General features: G+C 42.9%; 1 protein-coding gene across 3 annotated transcripts in view; it reads right to left on the bottom strand.

The window, feature by feature from the left end:
- The window catches only part of FRAS1 (Fraser extracellular matrix complex subunit 1), a 404,840-nt gene that overhangs the window by 156,466 nt on the left and 221,337 nt on the right, over positions 1-27,037 (bottom strand). For all 3 annotated transcript variants that reach the window (XM_025887777.2, XM_073891815.1, XM_073891816.1), the window contains exons 19-22: positions 23,482-23,622; positions 21,039-21,182; positions 1,699-1,851; positions 1,324-1,470 (exon numbers count right to left, since the gene is read on the bottom strand). In XM_025887777.2, the coding sequence (XP_025743562.1) occupies positions 1,324-1,470; positions 1,699-1,851; positions 21,039-21,182; positions 23,482-23,622 (585 nt within the window). The remainder of the gene's footprint in view (positions 1-1,323; positions 1,471-1,698; positions 1,852-21,038; positions 21,183-23,481; positions 23,623-27,037) is intronic.

The following is a 27,037-nucleotide window of genomic DNA, read 5'->3' as shown; positions in this document are numbered from 1 at the left end:
TCTTGCTCTTGAACAGAACATGCAAGTATTTCACTCATGTCTCTTGTGTTAGAGAATCTACAGACACTGGTAGACAGTTGATATACTAAGCAAAGTTTTTGTTATAAAAGCAAAGAAATTTTTTATGGGTCCCAAAAGGGTTTTTTATCTCTGGTATCTCAATGGGTGATACAAAATGATAAGTTCCACATAAATTCATTTCAAATGCAAATCTTTGTAAGCATCTCAATAAACTAATAGTAATAGCTATCTATAAAATATACATATCTTAAAAGTGCTTGATTTGCATCTCATTCTGGATGACAATGATGATGACAACAACAATAAGTAATCTATACCGAAAGCTTATTCTCCGCGAGGGTCCATACTAAGTGCAAGAACATTAGGTCTAGGTACCATACCATTATAATCCCCCTTTCACAGAAAAAGAAACCAAGAACTAGCAGTTAATTCACTTGCTCAAGGTCACAAAAAGCTAGCAAGTGGCAGGTAGGATTTGAACGAGTCCAGAGTCCACCTTCCTAACCACCAGTCTATAATTCCTTCAATATGGTTCTTCCTAGGACATAAACTTGAAATACCAGCACCGTATTTATTTGTTAGCTGTCGTTTTCGAAAGGAAAAAATATAACAAAGTTTTTTTGCAAATGACACTTCAGTGATTGAAATAAAGTAAGGCACCTCAGCGTATCTTAAAAATGTTCCTTCTTCTGTGAAGGACTTCCTAAATTTCTTTTCTACTCAGATTTGCCCTTTCCCTAATTTATCCTCTTTGTTTGTGCCTGACACAGGTAATTAATCACATTTTGACTTATTTGAGAAATAAGACATCTATACAAGTAACTCTCATGCAAGACAAAATGATGACTGTTTGAACAGAAACCGAATGCTTTGTAGCATGTCAAGCCTTGCACATTGTCAATATTCAACAAATACATACAGAAAACAAATTAAACCCAGACAAGTGCTTAGGTCACTGATTGTGTACTAGAACGAGTTCCATTCTCTGCTCAGGATCTTGGAATTGAATTGCTGAGGACAAAACAAGCCAACACTTTTATTTTTAAAATGAGATAACCAGAGAACGGAGAAGCTAAATGACTGGCCTAAGATCACACAGCTGGTACTTGCAGAGGAGATCCCCGAGCCCAGCACTTCCCAGTTAGACGGATGTCTGCTAAGGATACCCATATGCCTTTGTAGATTAACTCTCTTTTATAAAAATAAAGGCTATGGAGTGAGAATATAGAAGAACTTCATATTTCCTTCAATGACTCCAGAAGAGCAGGAAAGGAGAGAAAGTTCATTTTTTTAAAAACCTACGCTGACAAGCACGGCTGTCATCGAGATAGTGCCCCGGGAAGCAGGCAGTGCTGCAGGTGCCAAGGTGGGACAGAACGAGGTCGGCATCACACGAGGTGCAGGAGAAGGGTCCCGTGCCCTGGCAGGTTCTGCAAGAGGAGTGACATTCTGCAGAGGGAAAAGAGACACAAAGAGAACCTATGTAGCCAAGCTCCTTTCCCCCAGCAGCAGCCCGAGAGGTGTTAATAAAAGCCCCAACTGAGAGCGTTAGCCGGTCTTGTTTACTGTCCGGCAGCGTGCTTCCTGCCTCCTATCTCTCTCTGGAAGTTCCAGTCCTCTCCCGCTACTGCCCCCAAGAACAGCTCACGCCAGCTCCTGTGTCCGGCACTTACTCACTTTTACAAGCTCCTCTCTCCGCGTAGTATCCAGAAGGGCAATCAGGCACACAGTGGTCCCCCAGCAGCAGGTACCGGGCATTCTGGCAGCTCAGGCAGACGCTACCGGTGTGGTGGAGATCAGCGGCACAGTGCTGGCACAGGGGATGACAGTCTGGAGAGGGCGGGGGCAGGGCACACAGAAGGCATGGGCAGCATGAGCGTGGGGTCTCATCACTACACCAAAGGGCGGAAGGGATCTCAATGACCCCCGCTGCAGTGCAAACAGCGGGAGAGCAACCCAAAGGCAGGACACCCCAGGAAAGGAGACGTTTGGGACCTGTACAAATGGCGCGTTTGAGGTTTTTAGCAAATGGCCAGGCCCAGCACAGCTATTGTTTTCACCCCTTTTCAACTGAACGACCTTCAAGTACTACAAGGGCATGTGATAGATTGTTGCTCGGAGTACAGAGAAAATTGTCAGACTAACAGCAACGGTACTGCCAATACTATCAACATTTCCCCCCAAGCGTTCTGGGAACTCTAGCCCAGCATGCCCCATGCACAGTGCTCCTGAGGGGGGCACGGTGCTCTCCCCGCAAGCTGCCTTCCCAGGAATTTGGCCTTTCAGAGGCAGCATCCCGGTCTCAGGTGTTGATATGGAGGGACTGGCGTTACTGATAAGTGGCGTGAGCCGGTGGGAAATTTTAGTCTCCAATTAGAGGTAAGTTACAAAGAAGAGTTGTGAGCTGAAAAGTCATTTTCATGACCCAATACATAATTCACAATACAACACAAGCTCTGTTGTAGGAGTTGTGATTAAAGCTCTAAGACTAATTATCTGGTACAGCCAGCACGGTCTCTCGTTCTCGCCCATGTAATAGTTATCCTTTCATTCAAGAACCTGACTGCGTTCAGCTCCCATCCTCTGCCTCATTTTAAGGGGTAATTGCCCTTCAGGTCCTGTTTACCATCCTCCATCGCAAAGGTGGAAGAAAATCCACAAATCCTGATTTACCCACCAAAATAAAAAAGGAGTAAAGGCCTAGGAAATGAAAAGTCAAGAGCTCTAAGCACAGGTCTTTCCCTCTAGGATTCAAAGCACTGTCTGCACTTGCTAATGCACCACTCAGGGACCAGATACGGCTTGTTCGGCTCAGAGTCTTGTAGATAGAGATCGTGATCTCGAGCAATATTTAGATTAAAAAATCCTGGTCAATGAAACAGACGGCCTGTCCCCTGAAATCTGTTAAAAGAGGTCTTTTTCTCTAGACTCTCAGTGATATTTTCTTAATTGCTGACCACCTGAGATGTGTCCCCTGCAGAAGCGGATCTCAGTCGCACACCTGCACCCACTCATCCCCATGAGAAGCCGTTTGAGGACCTGCACAACCACTCCAGAAGTTGAGCCAAAAGCGCCCTCCCCAGGATGCCGACTCTTCCTGTGGGCATGCAAACGAACAGCCCCTGCCCCTTCTCTGAATTGTGGGAGTTTCAAATTACGGGCAGCCTTTTGCCCGTATTAGGAGTTCTTGGTCTTCTAAGAGCCAAATTAATCCTCATTATAGACCTTCAGTGAATTATAAAGGAAAACGATGACTGTATTGAGGAAAAGACGATAGGGAGGCTACTCCCCCGACTTAGTATAAGGTTTCCACACAACGTTCTCTGCTTCCTGTGCCTTCCTCACAGTGCCAGGAGCTGAAGGGGAGATTCAAAAAGCTTTGAAAGTTGCTGGAGCAAATGGAAGTGACTGTGCTTTATGATTACCTGAATGAGTGTGTACCTCCTAGGGTTGGAAACCTGAGAGACATTACTGATTCAAGGCTCCATTATTTGAAAAGTCACAGCCTCTTCCTCTTTCAAGCCGGCGCTGACAGAGTTCTGGGCTCAGGCATGCATCAACAAGATCCGCAGGTGTTCAGTGGTCTAAAAACGAGTTGCATCTAACTAAGGCTTTCTCTAGTGTGCAATTAGAGGAATGAAGAAGAATAATCACCAAGGGGATGCTTTGAAGAGAAAGTAAGATCATCTCTGGAGTACTTTGTGGGTACAATAAATAAATATTTATGAACCTATCTGATCTTGGGGATCTCTAGAAGCCGTTGAAATGAGTGAGTGTAATGTGCATTACTTACTACCAAAGGAAGCTGGAGCTAGGCTATGGATGCTCCTTCCCACTCTTCACGGCAGCTGCTTGCAAACCCTCACTCCTGGTCTCCAGGCCCCACCCCCATCCCCACCCCCATCCCCACCCCCGCCTCTGCCTCCTCCCAGGTTATTCTATCTTCTACTTCATTCAGCCCCTCAGGCACAGGCTTCCTGTCAGACTCAAAACATCTTTCTTTACCCATTTTTATTTCAATTCTTCTCTCCCGGGATGAAATGGCTAATTCCTCCTCCCACATTCTTGATCCAATTTTCAACATTATTAGAACGTTATTTCGGCATCATTGCATCTTTTACCCCATCTCTCTTCACTCTCCTTGACCTCAACCTCTGAACACACTCTGCATTACCAACGCCTCCAAAGCTTTTCTCTACAACCACGCCGCCATCTCTCGCCTTCCCTTCACCACCCAACTTCCCTGCCTCCCGAACGCTTCAGCTTGCTGGGATCTGCCTTCAACCTCCATGAGTCCGCTGTGGTATTGTCTTGAAAAGGTCTACTGACCACCTCTTATGACCAAATCCAATGGCTTCCTTTAAACCGAACCCACGGGAGAGCTCTGCAACACATGACACTCCTGGCTGCCCTCCTCTTTGACCCTGTGTCCTCTTTAGTATGCTTTATCCTGGCGCTCTTCACGGCCAGGTCCTTGTTCTCCGCCACCACTGCCTGATGAATATAGACATTCCTCACAACCCTCACTTTCTGCCTTCCTCCTAATCAAGTCTCATCCTCTGAAGGTCCTAAACTAGACAGGGCTGTTTGCATTGTATTTTGATAGATTGCTACTAGAAGCCAGTGGAAAGGGCTCAAGAGTCTGAGAGACTCCAAAACTACTTGAGGCCTCTGCCTCTCTTCATGGCTCCATGTGAAGCCTTAAGAAGGCATCACATCAATTGCCAGACATATCCATTGCATGATGGAGTACCCGGAAGCAAGGAGAAATCAATAAATGACACCTGAAAATACAAAACAATCAACTGCAGGTTGCCCAAAGCATGCCATTAATGCACGGAAGTTTAAAGTTTTACCTTACACACGAGACTGTAACTACCTGAGTCTGGAAGTTGGGCTCCCTCTTTTGTTCATGACCTGTATTCATTCCTTACTCATTCAACCATGGCTTAAAAAGTCATACTAAACACCCAGTCCTATGAATAGATTCATTCCAAAGCAACAAGCTAAAGGATCCCATGTTAATGCATTCACGCAAACCTCCCTTCCCAACTCTCATTTACAAGCCCCTTAAGAAGACCACTTAAATATGCTCTGAAATCCTGCTCTCAAGTCAATCTGAAGGTTGACTGACTTTTCTTCAACCAATCAAAAAAGGAAAATAAATTCCTAAAACCTAGGAAACACCTCTGTCTTGTGAGTTTGAAGTCAAAATCTCTTTATAGGAGAGAATTCTTTGGGAGAGCTCAAAATGAGTAATGATGTGCAGGGAAAGAAGCCAGAAATCAGAGCAAAAAGGGCTTAAGGATTAATACCTGTGTTCTGACTTACAATCAGAAAAGTACGGCTCCTGAGAGCAGACTACAGAACTCAGGGGTGACACGTTACAAGTGACCAGTCCCACTGGGGAGCACCTGTAAGCAAGCTTCAGGCTCAAGCCTGGGGATCCCTGAGATCTCCTGCCCAGAGGAGGGGCTGAGTGTGGCTCTGACAAGAACCTTAAGGTTTTGTTTTTCTGAATACAAGGTGAGCCATGGAAAAAAAAAATATGAAAAACATTTTTACAAATATAAATAAACATAAAAACCAACCGAAGTAGCCCTTTCAGAGTAAAGAACTACTGACACTGACATTTTTCTCTTAGTTTTTTTCTATATACTCTTACGATACAGAGCTTTATACATAGATGAGATTATATTAAATGTTGTCATATATCTCTTTTTTTACTCAATACCATCAGCATTTCCACATGTCATTGTAAACATTTTAGGGACTACAGAATATCCCAGCCTTGAATAAATAAACAAGAAACTTGCACTTTTCATATACAGCTGACCCTTGAAAAACCAAGGGTTAGGGGCGCTGACCCTTTGCACAGTCAAAAATCCAAGTATAAGGTTTGGCTCCCCAAAAACTTAATAGCCTACTATTGACTGGAAGCCTTATTGATAACCTAAATAATCAGTTAACAAATACTCTGAAGGTTATAGATATTATTATATACTGTATTTTTACAATAAAGTAAGCTAGAGAAAAGAAAATGTTAAAATCATAAGAGAAAATACATTTACCATATTGTACTCTATTTATCTTTAAAAATCTACATATAAATGGACCTAAACAGTTCAAACCTGTGTTGTTCTAGGATGAACTGTACTTAAACATTTACATCCAATTTGTCCACTTCTATAATTGAGGCCCTGATAAGACTTCTGTGCATTTTAGATTGGCTCCCAAAAGACATTGTCAGGAATGCAATTCAATTTTAAAAATTTTTTTTAAAGATCTTGTTTATTTATGGGCGGGAGGGGCAGAGGAAGAAGGAGAGAGAAACCCAAGCAGACTCTGTGCTCAGCACAGAGACCGACACTGGGCTTGATCTCACAACCCTGAGATCATGACCTGAGCCAAAATCAAGAGTTGGAGGCTTGGTGGCTCAGTCGCTAAGCGTCTGCCTTCAGCTCAGGTCATGATCTCAGGGTCCTGGGATTGAGCCCCGCATCGGGCTCCCTGTTCGGCAGGAAGCCTGCTTCTCCCTCTCCCACTCCCCCTGCTTGTGTTCCCTCTCTTGCTGTGTATGTCAAATAAATAAATGAAAATCTTAAAAAAAAAAAAAAAGGAGTTGGAGGCTTAACCGACTGCGCCACCCAGGCACCCCAATTCATATTATTATTATAGCTTATATTTATTGAGCTCAGAATATGTATCAAGCACTATACTACTTATTATAAATGTATAATCTCATGCATAGTCTACAAAAATGCAATAGGTGATGTTATTATCCCCATTTTAAAGATGATGAGATGGAGACTCAGAGGTTAAGTCATTTGCGCTCACATGTCATATCCACACTGACTCCAGAGCATGTACTTTTAATCACTACAGACATGAAAAAAAATGTAAAATTCTTAATAGGTATTACAGATTCCATTCCAGGAAGTTTGTATCAGTTTACATTTCTGAGAGTCACTCATGAGACTGTTTCCTCATAATTCTGCCTGCACTAAGGAACTGAAAAGTAGTAAAACAATCTTGGTTAAATTTGGTTGGTGAAAACTGCAGTTACATCATTGTTTACATTTGTACTTCTTTTATTATAAGTGAGGCTAAGCATTAAAAAAATCTTTCAAACACCAAAAATGTTCGAATGTCTACTGTAGTCATACAGCTTTCAGTATGGTCAGGAAAAACAACCCTGGATATATAATTATAATTGAGTATGAAATATGTGAAATCAAATAATAATTTGAGATATCAACCAATGAGTTCTTTTCTCATCCACTGTAATTAACTGCCCCCATCGAACCAGGAAGCATGGGCTGTCATGTGCTCCCAGAGAAAGTTATCAGAATCAGATCTAAAAAATACCAAATTCACAGAGCTCAGGAACAGATGAAAGATGGAAGGAAAAACAAACTCAAATGTGCATTGGAGCTAACAGACCCAGGCCATCCACCACCACCACAACCCCCGCACCCTCCACTTCTGTGCCCCAGCCCAGAAAAACCCTTCCACCTGGAGAGGAAGAAGGGACAGAGAGACCATTCACTTTACCCTCACCCTCCTTTCCCATGGAACAGGTTGGAGGCAGCCAAGTGGCATATTCAACAATCCAACAATAAAGTGGACTTGGGCTGTGCTTCCTGCCTTATAAAGGGTTTTCTCCAAATTGAGACCTGGGTACCAGGCCAATAGAGGTGGTGGCACAGCAGGATGAGCAACAATAGAGCGCATGGCAAACACTGAGATGCAGGACTGCCATGAGACTGTTGCGAACATTTTGTTAAATGTTAATGGATAACTATCAGGGCGCCATGGAAGTCTGTAACCGGGGTCCTGACTCAGTCCAGGAGACAGGGAGGGCCTCCTAGAGAAGGTGGAGCCATGAACCCTGCGTGGGGGTTAGCTGCAAGAGGAGCTGGGCTGGGTGAGACGGTTTGGAAAGGGTTCCAAAAAGAGGGAAAGCTTAGGCAAAAACCCAGCAGCCCAACAGAACAGGATGCCTTCAAGGAACTGAGAGAAGTACAACATGGCTGGATCTTGAAGAACATAGAAGAAAGCCACTCATGGGGCGTCTGGGTGGCTCAGTCGTTAAGCGACTGCCTTCGGCCAGGTCATCATCCCTGAGTCCCAGCATCGAGTCCCACCTCAGGCTCCCTGCTCAGCGGGGAGCCCAATTCTCCCTCTCCCTCTGCTGCTCCCCCTGCCTGTGCTCTCTCACTCTCTCTGACAAATAAAATTAAAAAAGAAAAGAAAAAAGCCACTCAGGACCCGGCTGCACCAGTTTTAGAATACCATGAAGAGGAGCATGTCTTTTATCCTAAAGGCAACTGGGAATGGGTTTGTGTGTGCCTGTGTTCTTTGCCCGTCTATTTACAGAGGTCTCTGTGTTTTTATTACAGATTTAAATGAGAAATTGTTGGATGGGAGGTAACAATGATGAGAGAAGACATGAGAACCATAGCAAAGAACCAACAATCCAAGAAAGCTCTGACATACAGCAGCTCTCAATAGGAGCCTTGCTGGGGAGGGGACAGGGGTCCCTACTGTTCTTCCCCCCCGCCACATTATGTCTAGAAGACCCTCTCTGTTAATAATATCCTGCTGCTGAACTGTTCTCATGAGGCGTGTACTAGACTAGGCATATTAAGAATACTATAACATAAGTACATGAAAGCTGTCAGGACCAGGAATGAAGATCTTGGGTTTCCCTTGAGAAGGAAGGCCAACATACCAGTGGTTTGTCTTTCAGGCATGACCTGGGAAGACCTTTTCACAAATTGTCAGCTTTCAAAATACCTTTAAAATTTAAAACAAAGTAGAATTTGGCTCAACAGTAGTATCTAGTAGGTAGCCCCTGCCTATGTGTTGAGTGAAAGAAGAAAAAAGGTTATTGGAGTCAAAATCCTAGGATAGGGAACTTGGAGGCTTATGAAAAAGTCAGTGTGGATTGCATCTCCTGGTTTTCAAAATCCACTTCAGGCCAAGAGAAAGGGCGCCACGTGGCTATGTGTGTGACAATTTACATCTGCCTTGTCAGTAGGATTTGAGATAATGGAAAGAGAAATATCCCCACAGCCAGCCATATGTATTAATTATACACTCTAAATATAATTAAGAGGTGGTATGAGCCCATCCCCAGGCACTGCAGGAGATGACCGTGTGTCCTGGGGAACTGCTCAGACACCAGTCACTTCATGCATAGTGAAATCTATACACCTATTTTCTAAGAATCAAGCTGACTTGGAGACAACTCTTGCTTTCTTCCGTCTGACAAATCCTAATTCAGATCTTTGCTGGACCCATACCGTAGGGGCACAACTGTCAGAAACTGTGTCCTTAAAATGGCAATACTCTGAGAGAGGCCAACAAACCACAGAGTGAGTTCCCCTATAATCCTCCTCACCCTACCTTCCATGCCCGTTCCCCCCCACCCCCCACTCAGGTGACATTTGGAACAATTTCACAGGATACACTAGAGGAAGTTTATACTGTCACTGCTTAATTTGAACCAGGGCTGCAGTTACCATAATAGGGGAACTGAGTTTCCAACCCACCAATCTAGCAGCCTCTGTAAGGATTAACGTCCCATCCTAAAAGCCCCATCTGTAATGTAAGGCATTTGCATCTACCTTGCTGTCTGTAATCAAAAAAGGAGGCTAACCTCAAATATGTCTAAATGGTGAGTGTGTATCCATTAATTGCTTAAAAACAGCACCTATTCCGGAGGCCATCTCTCTGAGCTCTAGCATTGCTACTCAGTAAGTAAATCCTTATTTGTCACGATTTCAATTACAGTGAAGAGTCTTTAAATATAAGACTCATTGAGGGTGACAAGGGAAGAAGAGAGACCCAGGATATGTTTATGTGTAGCCTGTTTCAGATTACTGGTATATAATAAGCATGTGGTAGAGGGGAGGGCAGATGGAATTCCAGTTGTTCATATGTGTGCCTGCTTGCTAACGAACCCAATGAATTAGCACTTGAAACAAACAAATTAATGAGCACATTACAAGGGAGACTGGAAATGGAGTATTAGCTCGGGCTGAAATAGATACATTTCTTGTTTTTAAGCAAGCAGAGGATTCCATTTGTTTTCTAAATATGCACAGCATGCAGACATGCTAAAAATTTAAATAGATAAAAAAATATTTTGACTCAGCAGCTGTAATATCCTCTAATATGTCACCCTGCGGCTGCAAGGAAATTACATGTGGTCATCACTGTGTGAGGCTTTCTTCAAATCATAAAGGCTCTGCTTCGAGGATCAGTAAGGATTACCCACAATCATGATGGATGGGAGACACGGCAGTGAAATGACTTATTTCACGTCTTTGGAGCAAAGTCAAAAAAGCTTGAAGATATTAAAGTAAATGTGTACTGTCGAAGCAATGGCTTTGGATGTTGGTTTTATGGGGCAGTGACTCCTTAGCTGATAAATAATGACCTATAAAGACAAATTTAGACACACAGTGAGTTTTTAAAAATGTCCTGTCAGTCGATTAGGTTCTTAATGCAACCAGATTAAACGCATTTGGAAGCAGTTACGATAATCAGCACTTGTGGCTGTTCCTCATCAGGCAAAAAAAAAAAAAAAAAAAAAAAAAGGATTTCATGCCAGAGCTCAGGGCCCTTAAAGTGTGCATAGAATTTGAATTCTGATGCCACTTTTAAAAATGGACGACGTACTGCTTGTGAGACAGTACAGAAGAAACCTAGCAAATAACATACAGATGGCAGAAGAGAAAGAAGCACCCTCTCTTTCCCCTTTGATTGCTTTGTTCCAGACCCCCCGTGAGCTCTTGTAGACCACATGGTCTTCTGGTAGCGGCAGGAGGCAGCTCCAGAGGTAAGAACAAAGCTCTCTGCTCGGTTTCAGGGCCCGTTCTTGCTGCCAATAAGGGGTCATGAGCACCACTCCTCCGTGTGCCCTCGACCTAGTCTTCCAGCAGTTTATGCTTTGCTCTTGGTGCACCTCCAAAACAGGAAAACATTCACTTCATTGAACATTTATGGAACATCAGTTGAGTATGAGGCACTACGGAAGCTTCCACAGGAGATAGAGCATTGAGTCAGACTCAGCATCTTCCTTTGAGATGTTCATGACAGGGTCTGCTGGAGGAAAGCCGTACCTAAAATGCAACTGGTACCTTAGGAGGGCCAGAGAGTATTTTATCCAAAAAGAATCAGAGGGACTTGAAGTTTGTGAGGTGTGACAGAGAGCAGAAGGTGGATCAGGGCAGGGAGGAAGCAGGGTAACTCAGCTGTTTTGAGTTACGCGGATTGAAAAATCAGCAGCAGGTGGACAAGAAATTCAGGAGATGGAAGAAAAGACCTGGTGGGTTAAAGGACATGAAGATGGGACGTGTGGGTATGGTGTTCCCATGGATTAGATGTCCAGGAGGTAGACAGGTAGAGGGGAGGGCCCGGAGATGACCATCCCGTGTGCTCTCCACATGGACTCCAAGGAGAAAACAGAAATGAGGACTGGTTCGAGGCTGTGAGAGGGATCACCATCCCTGGGAGCGGGGCTGGGTGGGGACAGGGAAGGAGGCGGATGAAATGAAGAACCAGAAAAGGAAATAACTGGAGGAGCCAGGGTGAGGGGACTCCTTCCTCAAAGGAAGGCATGAGGAAAAAGAGGTACCTAACAGAAGAATCAGAGCCCTTGAGGAGAAAAGGGGAGGAGTTTTTGTTGTTGTTGTTGTTTTCAGATTATGCTATTCTTCCAAATGAGAAAGCAAGCAGAGACGTAAACTGATCTGAGCGAGTGAGATTTGAGCTGAGGTAAGGAATGGTGTGTAAGGAAAGGCATGATGGGCCAGATGGCAAGGCATCGACAGGAGCCGAGAGGCAGAGAAGGTCTTACTGGAACTAGATCAGGGCATGGAAGCCGGTGACGTGTGCTCAGCGGTGTGCCCTCTGATGCTTCCAAGCCTGGCTCTCCTACTGGCTAGCTGTGAAACGTCGAGTGAGTTGGCTAATGTCTCTAATCTCAGACTCCTGGGCTATAAAATGGAGATACTACTAATCACAGGACAGACCTCCAGAAGTTGCGGTCAGGATTAGATGAGGTAAGATATGCGAGGAGCTGGCACGTACTAAATGTTCAATAAACATTGGCCATTATTCCTTCTCTGCAGCAGGGCCAGTCAGAACTGACACTGGCACACTGATCATCATGCCTACATCTAAGTCACTCTTTTTGCCTATAGCATGTAAGCCACAGAGATTTACATGCATGGAAGAAACAGAGGTGAGTGCAGCCTTAGCAATCTTGCCATCTTTAGTACTGACAGGATAACCTGTGGGTCTAAATTCAGTTGTGCGCTATGGTGAGTGCTGTGAATTGTGTAAGGCTGATGAATCACAGACCTGTACCCCGAAACAAATAATACATTATATGTTAATTAAAAAAATAATAAATAAAATAAATAAATTCAGTTGAGCTCTTTAAGCAAGGCTTGCAGCTCTTATGAAGACAATGGCAATCCTGCCTTCATTGGGAGCCCTGCCACGTTGAAAGCTCGGAAGTGAGGTCTTTCTGTAAGGTAATATATTAGGAAAAGTCACATGAAGGAGAAGTATATAAGTTCTTTTTTTTTTTTTTAATTTAGGAAGGCACAATTTAAGCATAGGTCATGTTCTTTTTTTTCCTGTAAGTTAAAAGAAAAGAAACACCTTGGAATATTCAATCATTCTTCAACAGACAGTGTGGTCTCTTAAATATAACACAAATTGGGAGAACAAGGAGGAGACAATCATTGAAAGTTCTGGAGAGAGATTGGATATGCAATTCAGAGTTCAAGCAATAGGAGACCGGGTGACAAGATGAGGAATAAGAAGGTACAATGCCAAAAAAGAAGATAAGGAAAATAAAGTAGCAAGTGTTTAAAGAAAAAAAAAAGGCACTAGAAAATTGAAAAAATACAGAGATAGCAGAATTGGACCAGATGAAATGAAGTGGGAGGTGAACAAGAAAGAGATAAGAAGCAAAAAATGGGTCACACTAAGAAGAAAGATCCCTGATATAATTACCATGTGAAGCATTAGAAGGGGAGTATAGTAGGCATTAGGATGCCAAATTCAAGGCACTCATTTATCCAGCCTTTCTTGATCACCATCTATGTGCCAGTCACTGCACAGAGAATTCCCACAAAATAAGAATTCCCACCTCCCACAGGAAAGTATCTGGGATGATCAAATGAAAAGATAAATGAGAAAATGTTTTGAAAAGTATAAAACTCCACAAACACACCAGTATTACTATTACCAATAACATGAGAAACAGACCCAGTCCCAGCTGCAGCCTTGGATCTCATACTCAGCCTCCCGTAGGTCGAACAATAAATCCAGTTCCTGCTGGTAACTGCCCAGGCCCACAACAGGAAAATGGCCACTCAAATTAAGTTCTACAAACATAATGGAATGCCAATTAGCCATGAAAAATGACAGTAATGTGGATTCTTCCCATATCTGCCAACACAGGGAAATATATAAATTAAGTGATATTTAAGAGAATTGAAGAAAGAAATACATAGGTGCTGACTGCAACTATTAAAAATGAATGTGTATTTCCACTGAAAAAGACTAGAGTAAGTGCAGAATGATATAAATTATTAAAATTTAGTGTTCATTAATGTTTTTCTTTAAAGTTTACGTACTTAATAACGATATATACAATAACACATGGCAGCCTAAAACAGCTTCCTTAGCATTGAAAAGACTAGCAAGTTCTTGCAACTTTTCCCAACAATGCTCTCCAAGGCATCTTGTCATGCCAGTCCCTTTTAAACCATCAGTCAAAAATTGCTCTTGAGTGCCTACTGTTATGATCAACTGTATTTAGCATTGTAGAGTACAACAAAATGGGCAAGCATGTAGGTTTTGGAATCACACTGCCTACGTTCAAACCTTGGCTCTGTCTTCCAACTTTTGTCATTTTGAGCACATTACTTTGTGTTTCAGGTTCTTCATATGTAACATCACTATCTGCTTTGAAGGATCATTGTTAATATTAAATGGCAAAATAAAAATAAATGAAATCTTGCCTTTTACGATGACATGGATGGAACTAGAGGGTATTATGCTAAGCAAAATAAGTCAATCAGAGAAAGACAATTATCATATGATTTCACTCATATGTGGAATTTAAGAAACAAAACAGAGGAGCATAGGGGAAGGGAGGGAAAAATAAAACCAGATGAAATCAGAAAGGGAGACAAACCATAGGACACTCTTAACTATAGGGAACAAACTGGGGGTTGCTGGAGGGGATGTGGGGGGGGATGGGGTAAGTGGGTGATGGGCATTAAGGAGGGCACGTAATGTTAATGAGTATTGGGTGTTATATGCAACTGAGGAATCACTAAACTCTACCTCTGAAACTAATAATACACTGTATATTGATTCATTGAATTTAAATAAAAAAAAATTAAATGGCAAAATGCATTCAAAGCAATTAGCACAGTGCTTGTCACACACTAAGCCCTCAGAAGAGTCACCTGTTATTAGATACCATGAAAAGATCACTCACAGGGAATATGAGCTAGTCCATACTGAGTACTAGGTAATTGGTAGAAACAATCAGCACAATTGGAATTACCATGTGGAAGATGCCAAGAGGAAGCTGGTCCTAGAAGGGAAGGGATCTGAGCCAGGCCCTGGGGAATGGATGAGCAGGATTCTGATGATCAAAATAAGGTAGTAACTGCTCCACATTAATAGGGTGTGCCTCTTGCCTTCCTTGCAGCTAGTAGCTGCAAGAGCAGCTCCAGCAAGATGGAGAGCAGTGCCAACGCACCTGCCCCACACGCAGAAGCTGCTGTAAAACAGAACCGGCTCTCACCTCGGGCTTTAAGTCCCCGTGTGTGGAGGCCGAGAGCTGGGATGCTGGCTCACACGGGGCTCCTTCCCAGCTCCTTAATTCTGTTCAACTTCAACTGGGGTTTGCATTGCTTGATGCTGCGGTTGTATCAGCACATTCCAAAACGAGCATCTGTTGCTCTTTTTAATTTGCACATTTCAACTTTTCTACCATTTTTTTGAGGGCCCCATCTTTCAGAAATGATGACAATAAGTGGGGAAAATCATGGAAAGGACTTAAATGTTTTTCTTTTTATGATCTGGAAGAAAAATGTTAACAGGTTTTCTGGTCCATCAACAAGTGGCTTCACTCAGGTTCAAAGAGCAAATACTTCTCTCAGCCCCAACACTTGAAGCTAAGTACTGATTACTCTTCAGTGCTCTTCAACCAGCAAGACGGTGGCAAACCTGAGCCTCCTTGGTGACCCTCTGCTTGCCCAGAGGATGGAAGTAAGAAGGAAGGAAGAAAGAAGGAAGGGATGAATGGAAGAAAATCCATAATCTGAGTATTGGTTCATTATTGTACTTTACCTTTTAGGAAGTGCCAATAAATTGTCAAATATATTAAAATCATTGCAAGGCTTCCCAAAAATTGTTCTGCAAACCACTGGTTAGCTCTCGGAGGCCATAACAAATAAAGGGGAGGGGTCTACAATGCAATGTTTGCGAAATGATGTTCAGTCTCCTTCATCTTCGAGATTTATAATGCCCATCTGCTTGCTTAAGGTTCTAAGAACTTCTGCAGTAAAGAAAGGTGCTTAACTTTATTTACCCGAGAGTTTCCCAAATCTATTGAGCCAGAATCTTTTTTGCATACAATACCTATTAACCACTGCTTAAAACTTGAGTTCCATCGAATACAATATGAAAATGCTCAGAATAATATTGCTTTACTGACACTTGTCTTCTTTAGCTTACGTTCTGGTATAGATTTATAAACAAATGAGCATTTAAAAAATTACTCCTTCAACAAACAAAATTTAATCCCCCAGGATCAGCTGTTTATAATTTTCCAGTCTTCCCTTCTACTTATTACTCTCAGTATTATCTCCTTTTCTACAGAAGAACTCAAAAGTACAGCCAATCCCATTAGGCATTCCACAAAACCCAATGCATTTTTTAATGCATCTGCATTTGGACACTTCCCCTCATGTTTTCTTTTTGATTTTCACTCCCTCCTATGAACAGGGGAAAGATTTTTAGCTGAGAAAGACAAGTGGAGAAAGCACCCCAGGCTTTGGAACTTGGGGAGAATGTTGTTTAGGCATGGGCAAAATATAAACCACCACCACCACAACAAAAAAAATCTATGAAGGAAAAAGCCTGGCTTTCCAAAGCACTTTAACCATGCCTGCTGCAATCTGTCCACTCTTGCCTCTCACATCAGTTCATTTATCTTTGTTGAAAACCTTCAGCCGTGGCCTAAATCTCACAAACTATATTTGCTTTGATAAACTTGGAGGAAAAAAACCCCACACATATGACATCTCCATATGTGATAACACATTGAGGTTTTTGGATCTGTCCCCAGGATGTGTTTATTCTTGTCTGTGTGATAGATTAGATGTAATTTTCTTTCTTAAACAGCTAAGTACAATTAAGAGGTCTCTGATGATGATCTTAGGTACAGCTCAGCTAGAGAGTAAACGCTGTGAGTAAATCCTACCACCCTGCAAAGCTCACACACGATAAAGGGAACAGGGAGTGTCCTTCTCCAGGGGCTAGAATTTCTCCAGGATGATGAACATGCATTCCACTGACAGCACTGCATGGGGCCGATTATCTTCTGCTTTGTCTATCATCACACGGCTCCTCCTAACACCTTCCTGAGTTTAGATAAAAGTCACTGAAATGTTCCAGGAGGTTAACTGCAACCTGACTAAAGCAACATTCGAGTTAAAAAATGTTCCAGGAATTTAGGTTCAGGTTAAAATGAAAATAGCAGATGAGCTCCCAGTGGTTACAGAAAGAAAACTGTGGTCATTTAAACCTTTAACCTCCTCATGGACAGCTACCCCTCGATGTCCAATGGTCACCCCAAAGTCAATTTGTCTAGTTCAAACACATTATCTTCCTATTCTGGCCCTTAGTAAATAGTACTCTCCCACTCCTCAAATGTATTTGCCCAGAAACCTTGAAATCATCCCCAAAACTCCCTTCCCTTAGTCCCCAGGGCTGAGACATGGCCAATTTCTGTTGCTTCTATTAGGCTGATCCATATAAAATTGCCACTATTTGATCAGTTGTGCACAGAAAACAGCAATCTCACACAGGTCAACCTAACATAGAGTTAATTCTTCGTGAAGCCATGCCCCCTTCCCTTCATCCCCTCAGCAATTTTCTCATTAAAGGCTTCATCTCTCACCCAAATTCTTTTTTTATTGTTAGGTTAATCACCATACATTCCATCATTAGTTTTTGATGTAGTGTTCCATGATGCATTGTTTGCGCATAACACCCAGTGCTCCACGCAGAACGTGCCCCTCTTTAATACCCATCACCGGGCTAACCCATCCCCCCACCCCCTCCCCTCTAGAACCCTCAGTTTGTTTCTCAGAGTCCATCGTCTCTCATGGTTCGTCTCCCCCTCCAATTTTCTCCTCTTCATTCTTCCCCTCCTGCTATCTTCTTCTTCTTTTTTTTTTTCTTAACATATATTGCATTAATTGTTTCAGGGGTACAGGTCTGTGATTCAACAGTCTTACACAATTCGCAGTGCTCACCATAGCACATACCCTCCCCAATGTCTATCACCCAGCCCCCCCATCCCTCCCACCCCACCCCCACTCCAGCAACCCTCAGTTTGTTTCCTGAGATTAAGAATTCCTCATATCAGTGAGGTCATATGATACAGGTCTTTCTCTCACCCGAATTCTTACAACTACCTCTTAAGGTCCTTCTGCTCCAGTCTTGTCATCTTCTACACAAATCTTGTATGGATCTTTCTCTTCACAGAAATGCAACCATGACACCCCCCTCCATAAAAACCTCCAAGAGATAGCCACAGCCTTGATGGCCAAGTACATTCTCCCTAAAGAGAACTTACAAGGTGGGCTTCATGACCTGGCCCTGGTTCCTTCTGCTCTAGGTACCACCCCTCCCACACTCAGAGCTGGCATTCTGCTTAATTCTTTGGCCCACTTTCTGGAATGTTCTCCCTTCCAAATCTTCAAACCCCTCTACTTCTTACTTATCTTTCAAAATCAACTCCATTATAATATGCTCCAGAAAGCCTTCACTACCCACCCAGCCACACATACCCAGTGGGGGTTGGGGTCCTGTCCCACAGGTCATCTCATACCCACAGCTCTATCATAGTCAACACATATGTCCTTCTTTCACTACAAGGTATGTTTCCTAAATACAAGCACCACATCTTATTCACGTGGGCATCCCCAGAGCCCAGCACAGCGCCTGGCATGGAGTGTGTTTGACGAAGCTGTGAATGAATGAATTCATTACAGTGCCACAGAGAGAAGTGGGAAGAGTTTGGAAGGGGCGTATATTAATTGAAAAAGTAAACTTTGGGGTCAGTGCACTGAAAGATCAACAATTGAAATTACTGGTCAAAATTTTCTTAACAAACACCGATACACCGTTCTCTATTCAACAAAGGATTTCTAAGCACCAGACAGTGGTTACCTTACTTGAAACCTTTACTTAATAAACCTAATTCCCAGGACAGCCAAGGTTTGTCCCTTTCAGCCTATTTTAGTGGGAACTCTTCTTCTAGGGCTGAGGATTTCCAGAGTCATTTAGTTTAGTCTCATGATTCTTTATTCTAACGGTCCCCTATTAGCCTTAAAAAATTAATGCAACTCCTGATCACCTAATTTACTATCATCCAAGAAGGGCTCTGGACATAGGAGAGAACTGAGCTCATTAAAAATTAAACTTTTCCAATCTCCTTATATAAACATTTACTTATAAAATATGCCCCAGCATAAAATTTTTAGGGTCCACATACAGAATAGGTTGGAAATAGAAAAGCCATCATGAAGGTCCACCCTTCTAACTCCTCTCTCTAACTATAATCTCTCCTTGCTCTAGTCCATCTTCCACTGATGGGCAGATTTCCTGCCCATAGCACACCGTCAGTCAAGTCACAGTTCTCTCCTAAACTCTCATGGCCCCATTGCCCACAAGATTCAGTTCAAACTTTCTGGCCTGGAACTCTGGGCTCTCTACACTCTGGTTCCAACTTAAATTTTCCAGCTGTTTCATCTAATATGTCTTAACACAAACCATGCTCTTTGGCCAGGTTGGACCACTCACTGGCCATGAATGGCCCACATATTCCACTCATCTGGCCTGTCTCCTGGGGAACCACACCCAGAAAGCCTGCCTACCCTCCCTCTGTCTAACCAAATCTTAGTTTTTCTTCAGGAAGAATCTTAGCTTCCACCTTCTCCACATTACTCTTCATATCGTTTACTTCTCCCTCTTCTGAACTCCTACAACCCATACTGCCTGTTGGTGCCATTATCCGTAAGTTGCTCTGTACTATTTGTTAACTGCAATTGTGTTTTGGTTCATCTCTTTAAGTAGCGTGAAAGATCTCTGTGTCCCCTCAAATTGCAACTCAGCACCTTGTAGGTTCTATGTAAATACCTGCAAATGGATTTAAACCGTGAGAACCTCTTAGTTCTCATGGTAGCTGCTTCTTCGTATCCTAATGTAAGAAGCAGTCACTGAATTCAAGCTCACAAACTATATTAACAGTCAGCCCCTGCCATCCCCAGATTCCTCTTCAATGGTAGGCACTAATGCCTCCTATTTGCCCGCTTCCCAAGTCAGTCCTGACTACAAGTGGCAGTACTGGCAAGAGACTCACACCCTACAGCTGTGGGGTAGCTCATTAGTCTCAAGCCTCAGAGAGCTGAGCTTCTACTTTTTGTTGCCCCTAAAATGTTTGCAGTCTTAACTACTGGGTTTTACCCTGAATCCCAGCATCTTTTTGGCGGCCGCCCCGCTCTGGACAATTCAGTCTTCCTAGGGTATAGACCCTGGACCCCAATGTCTAGTCACCAGCTAAGGTCATGTGCAAAAAGGAATGGATCACCCAGGACCATGGCATGACCAGCCACGCTTGGAGGACTGTCATTGACTTCCTGTGTCCCCACCCACCAAAATGGACTACTGAGTCCCAAGAGTGAATATGCTTTGTTCCATACTATGATCTAAACAATTGACCACACCTTGTCCCTGCCCAAAGACAAGGCCTACAGACAGATCAACTTCTCCAGCATGCAACTGACCAGATCCTAGCTTTTTCACCTTTCCCAGTGGCGTCTCAGAATGCCTCCCAGTCAAGCCCTTCGGAACTATGACAAAAGCTGCTACAGGCAAATCTCTTCAAGTTTCTCCTACAATATGGAGAAATGAGTCAAGAAATGTGTAATAACCCACTAGTCTGTAAATTCCTCTCTCTAGACTTTAAGCTCTTTGAGGGCAGGGTCATTGTCTCATTCACCTTTTTTTTTTCTTTTTTCTTTCTTTCCTTTTTTTTTTTTTTGTATTCTGAGCATCTGGCCATGAGTAGGCACTCAAAGATATTTGTCGTATGAATGGATGGATGAACACAAAACACTATATGGCTTTTTCATCGTTATCCAAATTCCAGGCTACTTTCCTAATATATACCTCTTTGAAATCAGAGTTCTAAAATGAGGAGGAAAAACCCTATCTCCTAAGACAACTGACTTACTTTTAGGTTAATCTCCCTAAATTTTTGTGCCTAGGGCTGATGGCGAAAGTTCTCCACAGCAAGAGGCAGAAGATAATGTAGACAAGAGGGAGAGAGTCTCCCAAGGGTTTGCAGCAACACGTTGCTATCTTAAGCTGAAGTACACCACATGCATATGAGGTACTATTATCATCACTTTAATCTTCATTAATATGAAGTTCTAAATTGTTTCAGGAAGTTCAAGAGTGTTATTGGAAGATTCCATTTGAATCTATAAATATTCACTAAAGGTCTGATAGGAAGCAGTAAAGTAAGTTCCCAGACCCAAGACAAATGCCTCCCAAAAGAGAGCTCTTCATCTGATGACAGAGGACAAATACAGGAGAGCCTTTTTAAGCCTGGCATGAAGAACCCCAGCCTCTGGCTAGTGATTTCCACGACTATGAAGGAAGGAGCTCCCACTCACCAGTGCAGTACCCCACCAGGTTGAGGAACTGCTCTTCTTTACAGCTGGTCCTGCAGCTCCCACCAGCAAGAGTGACATGAGGGTGACAGGAGCTGCAGTCAGATTCCGATGGGCCGTGGCACTGCCTGCAGGTGGGGTGGCATTCTAGGGAAAGAAACAAAAACTAGGATTGGAATCAGCAGCTCAGCGTGTGAGTACATGAAATATGAATGTCCGCCACAAATTACATCAAGAGCAGACTTCAAACACTAAGCATCTTTTGAAGATTCCTGAGCAAGCTTGGCCTACACTTAGGCCCAACAAAAAGACGACATTTCTGGCGTCAGTGAAAATACTGTCCATGAACAGAACACAGAATCCAGAACGATAAAAATTTGAGTAATTGGCTGCACATTCCAGAAGGCCCAGCATGACCATCCCAGTGTATGTCAGTGAGGAAGTTCAGATCAAGGTCACAAAGCAGAAAGGTGAGTTAAAATACCTCGTTAAAATACCTCGTGTGATTCAAAGAGCTGGACAGGGAGCCGAGGGAGACATTTTGCTCCTCGGAAGTTCCTGGCAGGCAAAGGGGAACCATACACAGCAAAGGACACCAATACTTCTCACTAGAGTCAGATGCCAGCCATGCTCTCCCTTCAGGCCATGATGTGGATGCCTTGTGTTAGCAGCAACACTTAATTAAAATACAAAGAACAGAACGTCCTCTTCCTGGAGGTTATCGAGAGCCAGGTTTGAAGTCAAAGCTCTGTTTTCCCCCCAAAAAGCACCCCTGTACTAAGGGGTACCACCCTGAAAACAAGTAAGTCCCAGAAGGTGCGGGCAGTAAAGATCAGGGCGCGGGGAGTAGAAGGTTGCGGCCGTACTGGTGCGGCCAAAGCAGGCAGCAGGAGCAAGTGCACGGAGGGAGAGCTAAGGATGTCTCTGCCAAGGACGAGGAGGTCTAAGCCTGTCTGATTCCAGTAGGAGGGGAGGTGCGGGACCGGAGCTGGGCAGAGCTTGCTGGAAACGATGACAAAGAATTCCCTTCTGGCACGGAGCGGGTGGAAAGCAAAGGCACAGATTTCGAGGACACTCAACCGCCTCTCTCACTTCTTCTGGCGAGAGGCCAAAAGAAGATAAGGAGTTATAAAAAAAAAAAAAAAAAGCAAAACCACACAAATGAATAAATAAAGCAAGCAAGAAAATGCACTACTGATGAGAAGCTATCACCCCATTAGCTATCATCCCTCCTACATTCCTGAGGCTCTTAACTTGGAAAACGTCTGTCCAAAGGATACCCGAGTTCTTAGGATGATTTCCACCTCCCAGTTCTTCCTCCCTGCCAGATTTCCAGTGACCTGGGTGCCCTGCCAACTCAGGGCCCTGGCCATCTGCTGGCTGCAGGCGGGCAGAGGTGTAGACAGAGGAGAGTTAGAGCTACTCAGACTTGACCCCCCCAACAATTTCACACAAAAGACAACCAGCTGGGCTAGGGTGAGGGCTCCCAAGGACAGACAACAGTTTTCAAGGACAACCCCAATGACAAAGAAACTAGGAACATTCCCACGGAGCCTGATAGAGTGTTTAAAGTAAAGTGACCCATCATGGGCCTAGACAGATTAAGAAGGTACTTGGAAAAAGAAAATTCCAGAATAAACATAACACTGATCTTCAGTCGTCTAGATTTCTGTTTACACTGGATTTCCCCTTTGGAGTTTGAGGCTTAGACGAACCTAACAAGTATTAATTTATTTAAAAAATATTTTGTGCACTTACCACATGTTTCCTGACTCCAGAAATACATGTCATACAATTTTATAACAATTGGCTTTCTCCTATCAGTGGGCCTCAACAGTCTATTTTTAGAAATAAAATAGTAATCATGAAAGAATGTGTTTTGTCTTGTCTTTTCTTCTGTGGATACAAGAAAACACAGTGCTATAGCAGCGTGCTTAAATTTTAGTATTTTGTCAGTTCCAATAAAACCCTAGTAATTTCTAGAATCTCTGTCACTGAAATATATAAAGGTGTTGTTAAAAACATATTGGACTGACACATCAAAGAAAAAAGTAAATATCACTCTTCTCTTTTTGCTCTCTCAGGCTGTAGCCAGGGGAAGTGGGGCTGAGAACTACAGAGTTAAAATACCAAAAGCCTGGTCTTCGACAGATGCCTTAGAACCTGTCTGTAGTAGCTTGTCTCCATGACGAACACCATCAAATCCATGCCTCCCTGCATGCACAGGACGAAGCCGACTCCAATTTTTCACTTCACCCATACTTCCCTATTGGAAGAACAGAACTTCACTTGTTCCCCTCACTCTATACCTAACAAATTCAAGACGAGGGTTTACAGCCCAACCCTTGTCCCCTGATATGACCACATTTTTAATTACAGAGTCTGGCTGCATGACAAAGACAAAACAATGGCATAGGGGACATGTCCCAGCATATTACATACTCACCTGTGCAACTGCCTTCCTGGTTAAAGTAACTATCCGGGCACTGGGACAGACACTGCCCATCCAACAGTACTTGGGAAGGCCAGCAGGCTGTGCAGTTCTGTGGGCTCTTCCCTGCACACCTGAAACAGGATGGGTGGCAAGCTGGAAGGCAGAGGAAAGACAAAGCAGAGGAGACCATCAGGAAAGTCACCGTATGACAAATGCAGTAGCTCTGTCTCTCCTGTTAACATTTCTGGATTGGAATAAGTTCCGCACATTGGCTTAGTTTTTCCCAAGGACAGGGTACACATCTCAAATACTTCTTTCTAAAGGCCATATCCTGCAAAGCAAGCATCTGTGGGACCCAGATTAAGAAAGGCACGAATGACACGAAACAGAAATAACCATTTGCAGAGTCATACATTTCTTTCTTCCCAGGTTCCATTCTCAGAGAATGTCAAATAAAGACCAGGAAGCCGTAAGACAGGTCTTCTTCCCTCAGGACAGCTCCTCCTCCATCATTAGACAATGATGGTTGCTTATCAGGCTGCTCAAATTATAGAGAACAGTGATGAAAGCTTGACTTACTCACAAAGGTTTACATGGTGCCTACTCTCTAATAGAGACTGGACATACACAGGTGAGAACTGTCCCAACATTTTGAGCTGCTCAAACTAGCTTCATCAACAGACACACAAGCAAATCACTGGAATACAATTAATGGGAGACAAAGTATCATAGAGGGAGTAAGAGCATCATGTCGCAATTCTATGTGGCCTTGACTAATTTATGTAATTTCTCAAGACTCCTACTTCCTCATGTATAAAATGAGAATATAAACGGTACAAATGCATGGGGTGTTGTGGACACTAATTGGGTTTGATACACATAAAGTGTGAAGTTCTTAGGACAGTGCTAAGTACACAGTAAGGGCTTAATAAGTCTTAGCAGTAATTATTACCATTAAGTGCTATGATACAAGTACCCACAGGTGTAAAAAGAAATGTGGAAGCAAAGGGAAAGAAGGCATTTAAGAATAAAGGGGATATCTGCATCAATTCCCAAGGGTGGAAAGTGTATTAATCATGCCTTTTTATTTTCTGTATTTCTGTTACTTTGACATCTGGGGTCCTGCAAATCCTGAAGAGACTGCCCTCCCAGGGCTAGCCAATTCCTAGAGATAGTAAATGACTAGCCTGGGAGCGTGTCTTTCATATGCTAACTAGCCAGTCCCAAGTCCACACACCCATCAGCTCCCCTATCGCTCACACTGGGGCCTCTATCCCCCTGCCAACCTGAGACAGTTCCAACACCCCAAAGCCCACTGAAGTTACTCCAACTAGCCAATCCTATGCTGCTACCCAGCCTCACTTGTTCCTTCCCACAGAAACCACAATAAGGGCTCTTGCTTATATTTCCCCCTCACTCCCTCTGCCTCTGGACAAACCCTGATGCTTCCTGATGTGGCCCCTGCATAGCATGCCGTGCCCCCTCCTCTTGGGAACTGTGAATAACACATGCTTCTCAATGGCAGCTGTCTCCTGATCTCTCGGCCTCAACATATCTGAATAATAATAAAACCTCCATTGTGAAATAGTCATTCACCTCCGATCACTCATTCAATCATTGAGTCTCCAATAGGTCTAGGTGATGGGGACACAATGGTGAATAAGACAAAGACCCGATTCTTACCCATGTGGATGACCCCACACATTCCAGGCCACTTTCTGTCCATCCAGTGGACAAGATCCACAACTGCAGGGATCACTCTGAGTCTCCTCTTTTGCCTCTTCTGTCCCCTCTATCAAATACCCAGACAGACACCAACAGCTTGGAAGAACCAAATGTGATTTTACACCACTGAGGTCTCCATTTCTACCAACCTCCAATAAAAATGCAACATACAGTTTTTGATGTATGTGCAGCTCATATAAGCTAGGATGTCCTGGCCCAGTGGTACTGGTGGTTAAATATTCAACTACCGATACATGGCTGATAGACACTGCTGTCCTAAGCCTTCTACTGCTCCCTGCAGCCTTGGCCCCACCCTAGCTTCCTGCCCCATCCATAAACCAGCACCTAGAGGTTTAACACCTCCACCACGAGGCTTCTAGGACCCTGCTCCTGAGCTAAGGCCCGTACCCATTTGGATTGGGCAGTAACTTGCCTTACTGGCTAATAAATATTTTGATCCTCATCTCTGGATACCCTGCAGAGCTTTATATCTATTCAACGGTATTTATTACTATATGAAAAATAGAGCTAGAGCTCCAACTTTTAAAATAATTTCCTTTTTTTTAATTGCCTTGTAAACAACTCTACTAGCACAAGTCTCAATAAGAAAATTTTTCCCCAAATATTTTCAGAATCACTGAGAAAATGTTTCCTTTTCAAAAAACAAAAAAGGAATAGGTAAGCAAGTATTATAAAGGAAGGGTACCTATTAGCCCATTATGTGAGACATGTTTAACACAAATGAATGAAACAGCATGTAACAGAAAGTCAGGTGGCAATATTTCAAAAACCAGCTAAATTATATTGTCAACACAAAGCTTTCCAGGATGATTTGGGGAAGAAACATACTTCCACATATTTAAATATACCTGTGATAATACCAATGTTTATATTAGACTTTACAAGATTGCTAAAATCCCTAGCTCTTCCTGTTATACCTCCCTAATAAAAAGGAAATCAAATCATATCATTGTGGAATTGAAAACTAGGGAAAGATGAATTAATGCCTAACGAGCACACAACGTATTTTATTTCATTCCATTTGGTCACAAAGTCAATGTGAGAACTTGGCTCAATGTGAATAGAGGTTATTATTGTACTATATAAAACAGGAAAGCAAAAAGGACAAACAAGTTGAAAGACTGATGGGCTAAGAACTCCACAAGAAAGTCCCTTTGTCATCCACTAGATTTTAGCAATCTAAACATCGCCATGGCAAACTTCAGAACTGCTGTCATTGGAAATGTTTAATAACCAAATGGATAATGCGCCTGTTAGTTGCTGAGTGGCTCAGAGGGAAAATGATAGATTGGGTGATCACCCTGTCGAAGTATTTTTTTCCTCTACAATGCTGTTTCTGTAAGTACAGGCAGTTGCATTGCATCTTTAAAACAATCTCATGAAATATCAATTCTGTACCAGTTTGGGAAATGTCTACACTATTTCAGTGACTTTAATGAGGCTCTATCATTTTATGGGAGCTGCTTTCATAGCAGGAGTTCTGGTTTGAAGTCTAAGATCCTTCAAGGAAGACTAACTCCATTACAGGGCATATATGGAAAAGATTTGAAAGAAGTTCTATGAATAATTTCCCCCAAGTCAATACTACATTTTTAGAGAGTGGCGTCCCAGTTGATGGCTAAGTTTATTTCTGAAAAAGCGTAACTGAGCAGCTTAAGCACTGAAAGTGTTGGCATTAAAAGTGTCCTTAGATGGTTGTCAAATCCAATCAACCTGACGTCAGTAAAAACATTACCTAAAACAATTAGAACATATCAATTTTTGTTCTCTTCTACTCTTACTCTATTCTATCCTATCCCCTATTTAAATTCCAGACAATAAA

The sequence above is a fragment of the Callorhinus ursinus genome, unplaced genomic scaffold (assembly GCF_003265705.2).
Source record: "Callorhinus ursinus isolate GAN/ISIS: 27379988/994484 unplaced genomic scaffold, GSC_fseal_2.0 scaffold4, whole genome shotgun sequence".
In the NCBI taxonomy this organism is placed as follows: domain Eukaryota; kingdom Metazoa; phylum Chordata; class Mammalia; order Carnivora; family Otariidae; genus Callorhinus; species Callorhinus ursinus.
Note: the sequence above shows the minus strand (reverse complement) of the source record. Positions and strands in the feature narration are given on the sequence as shown.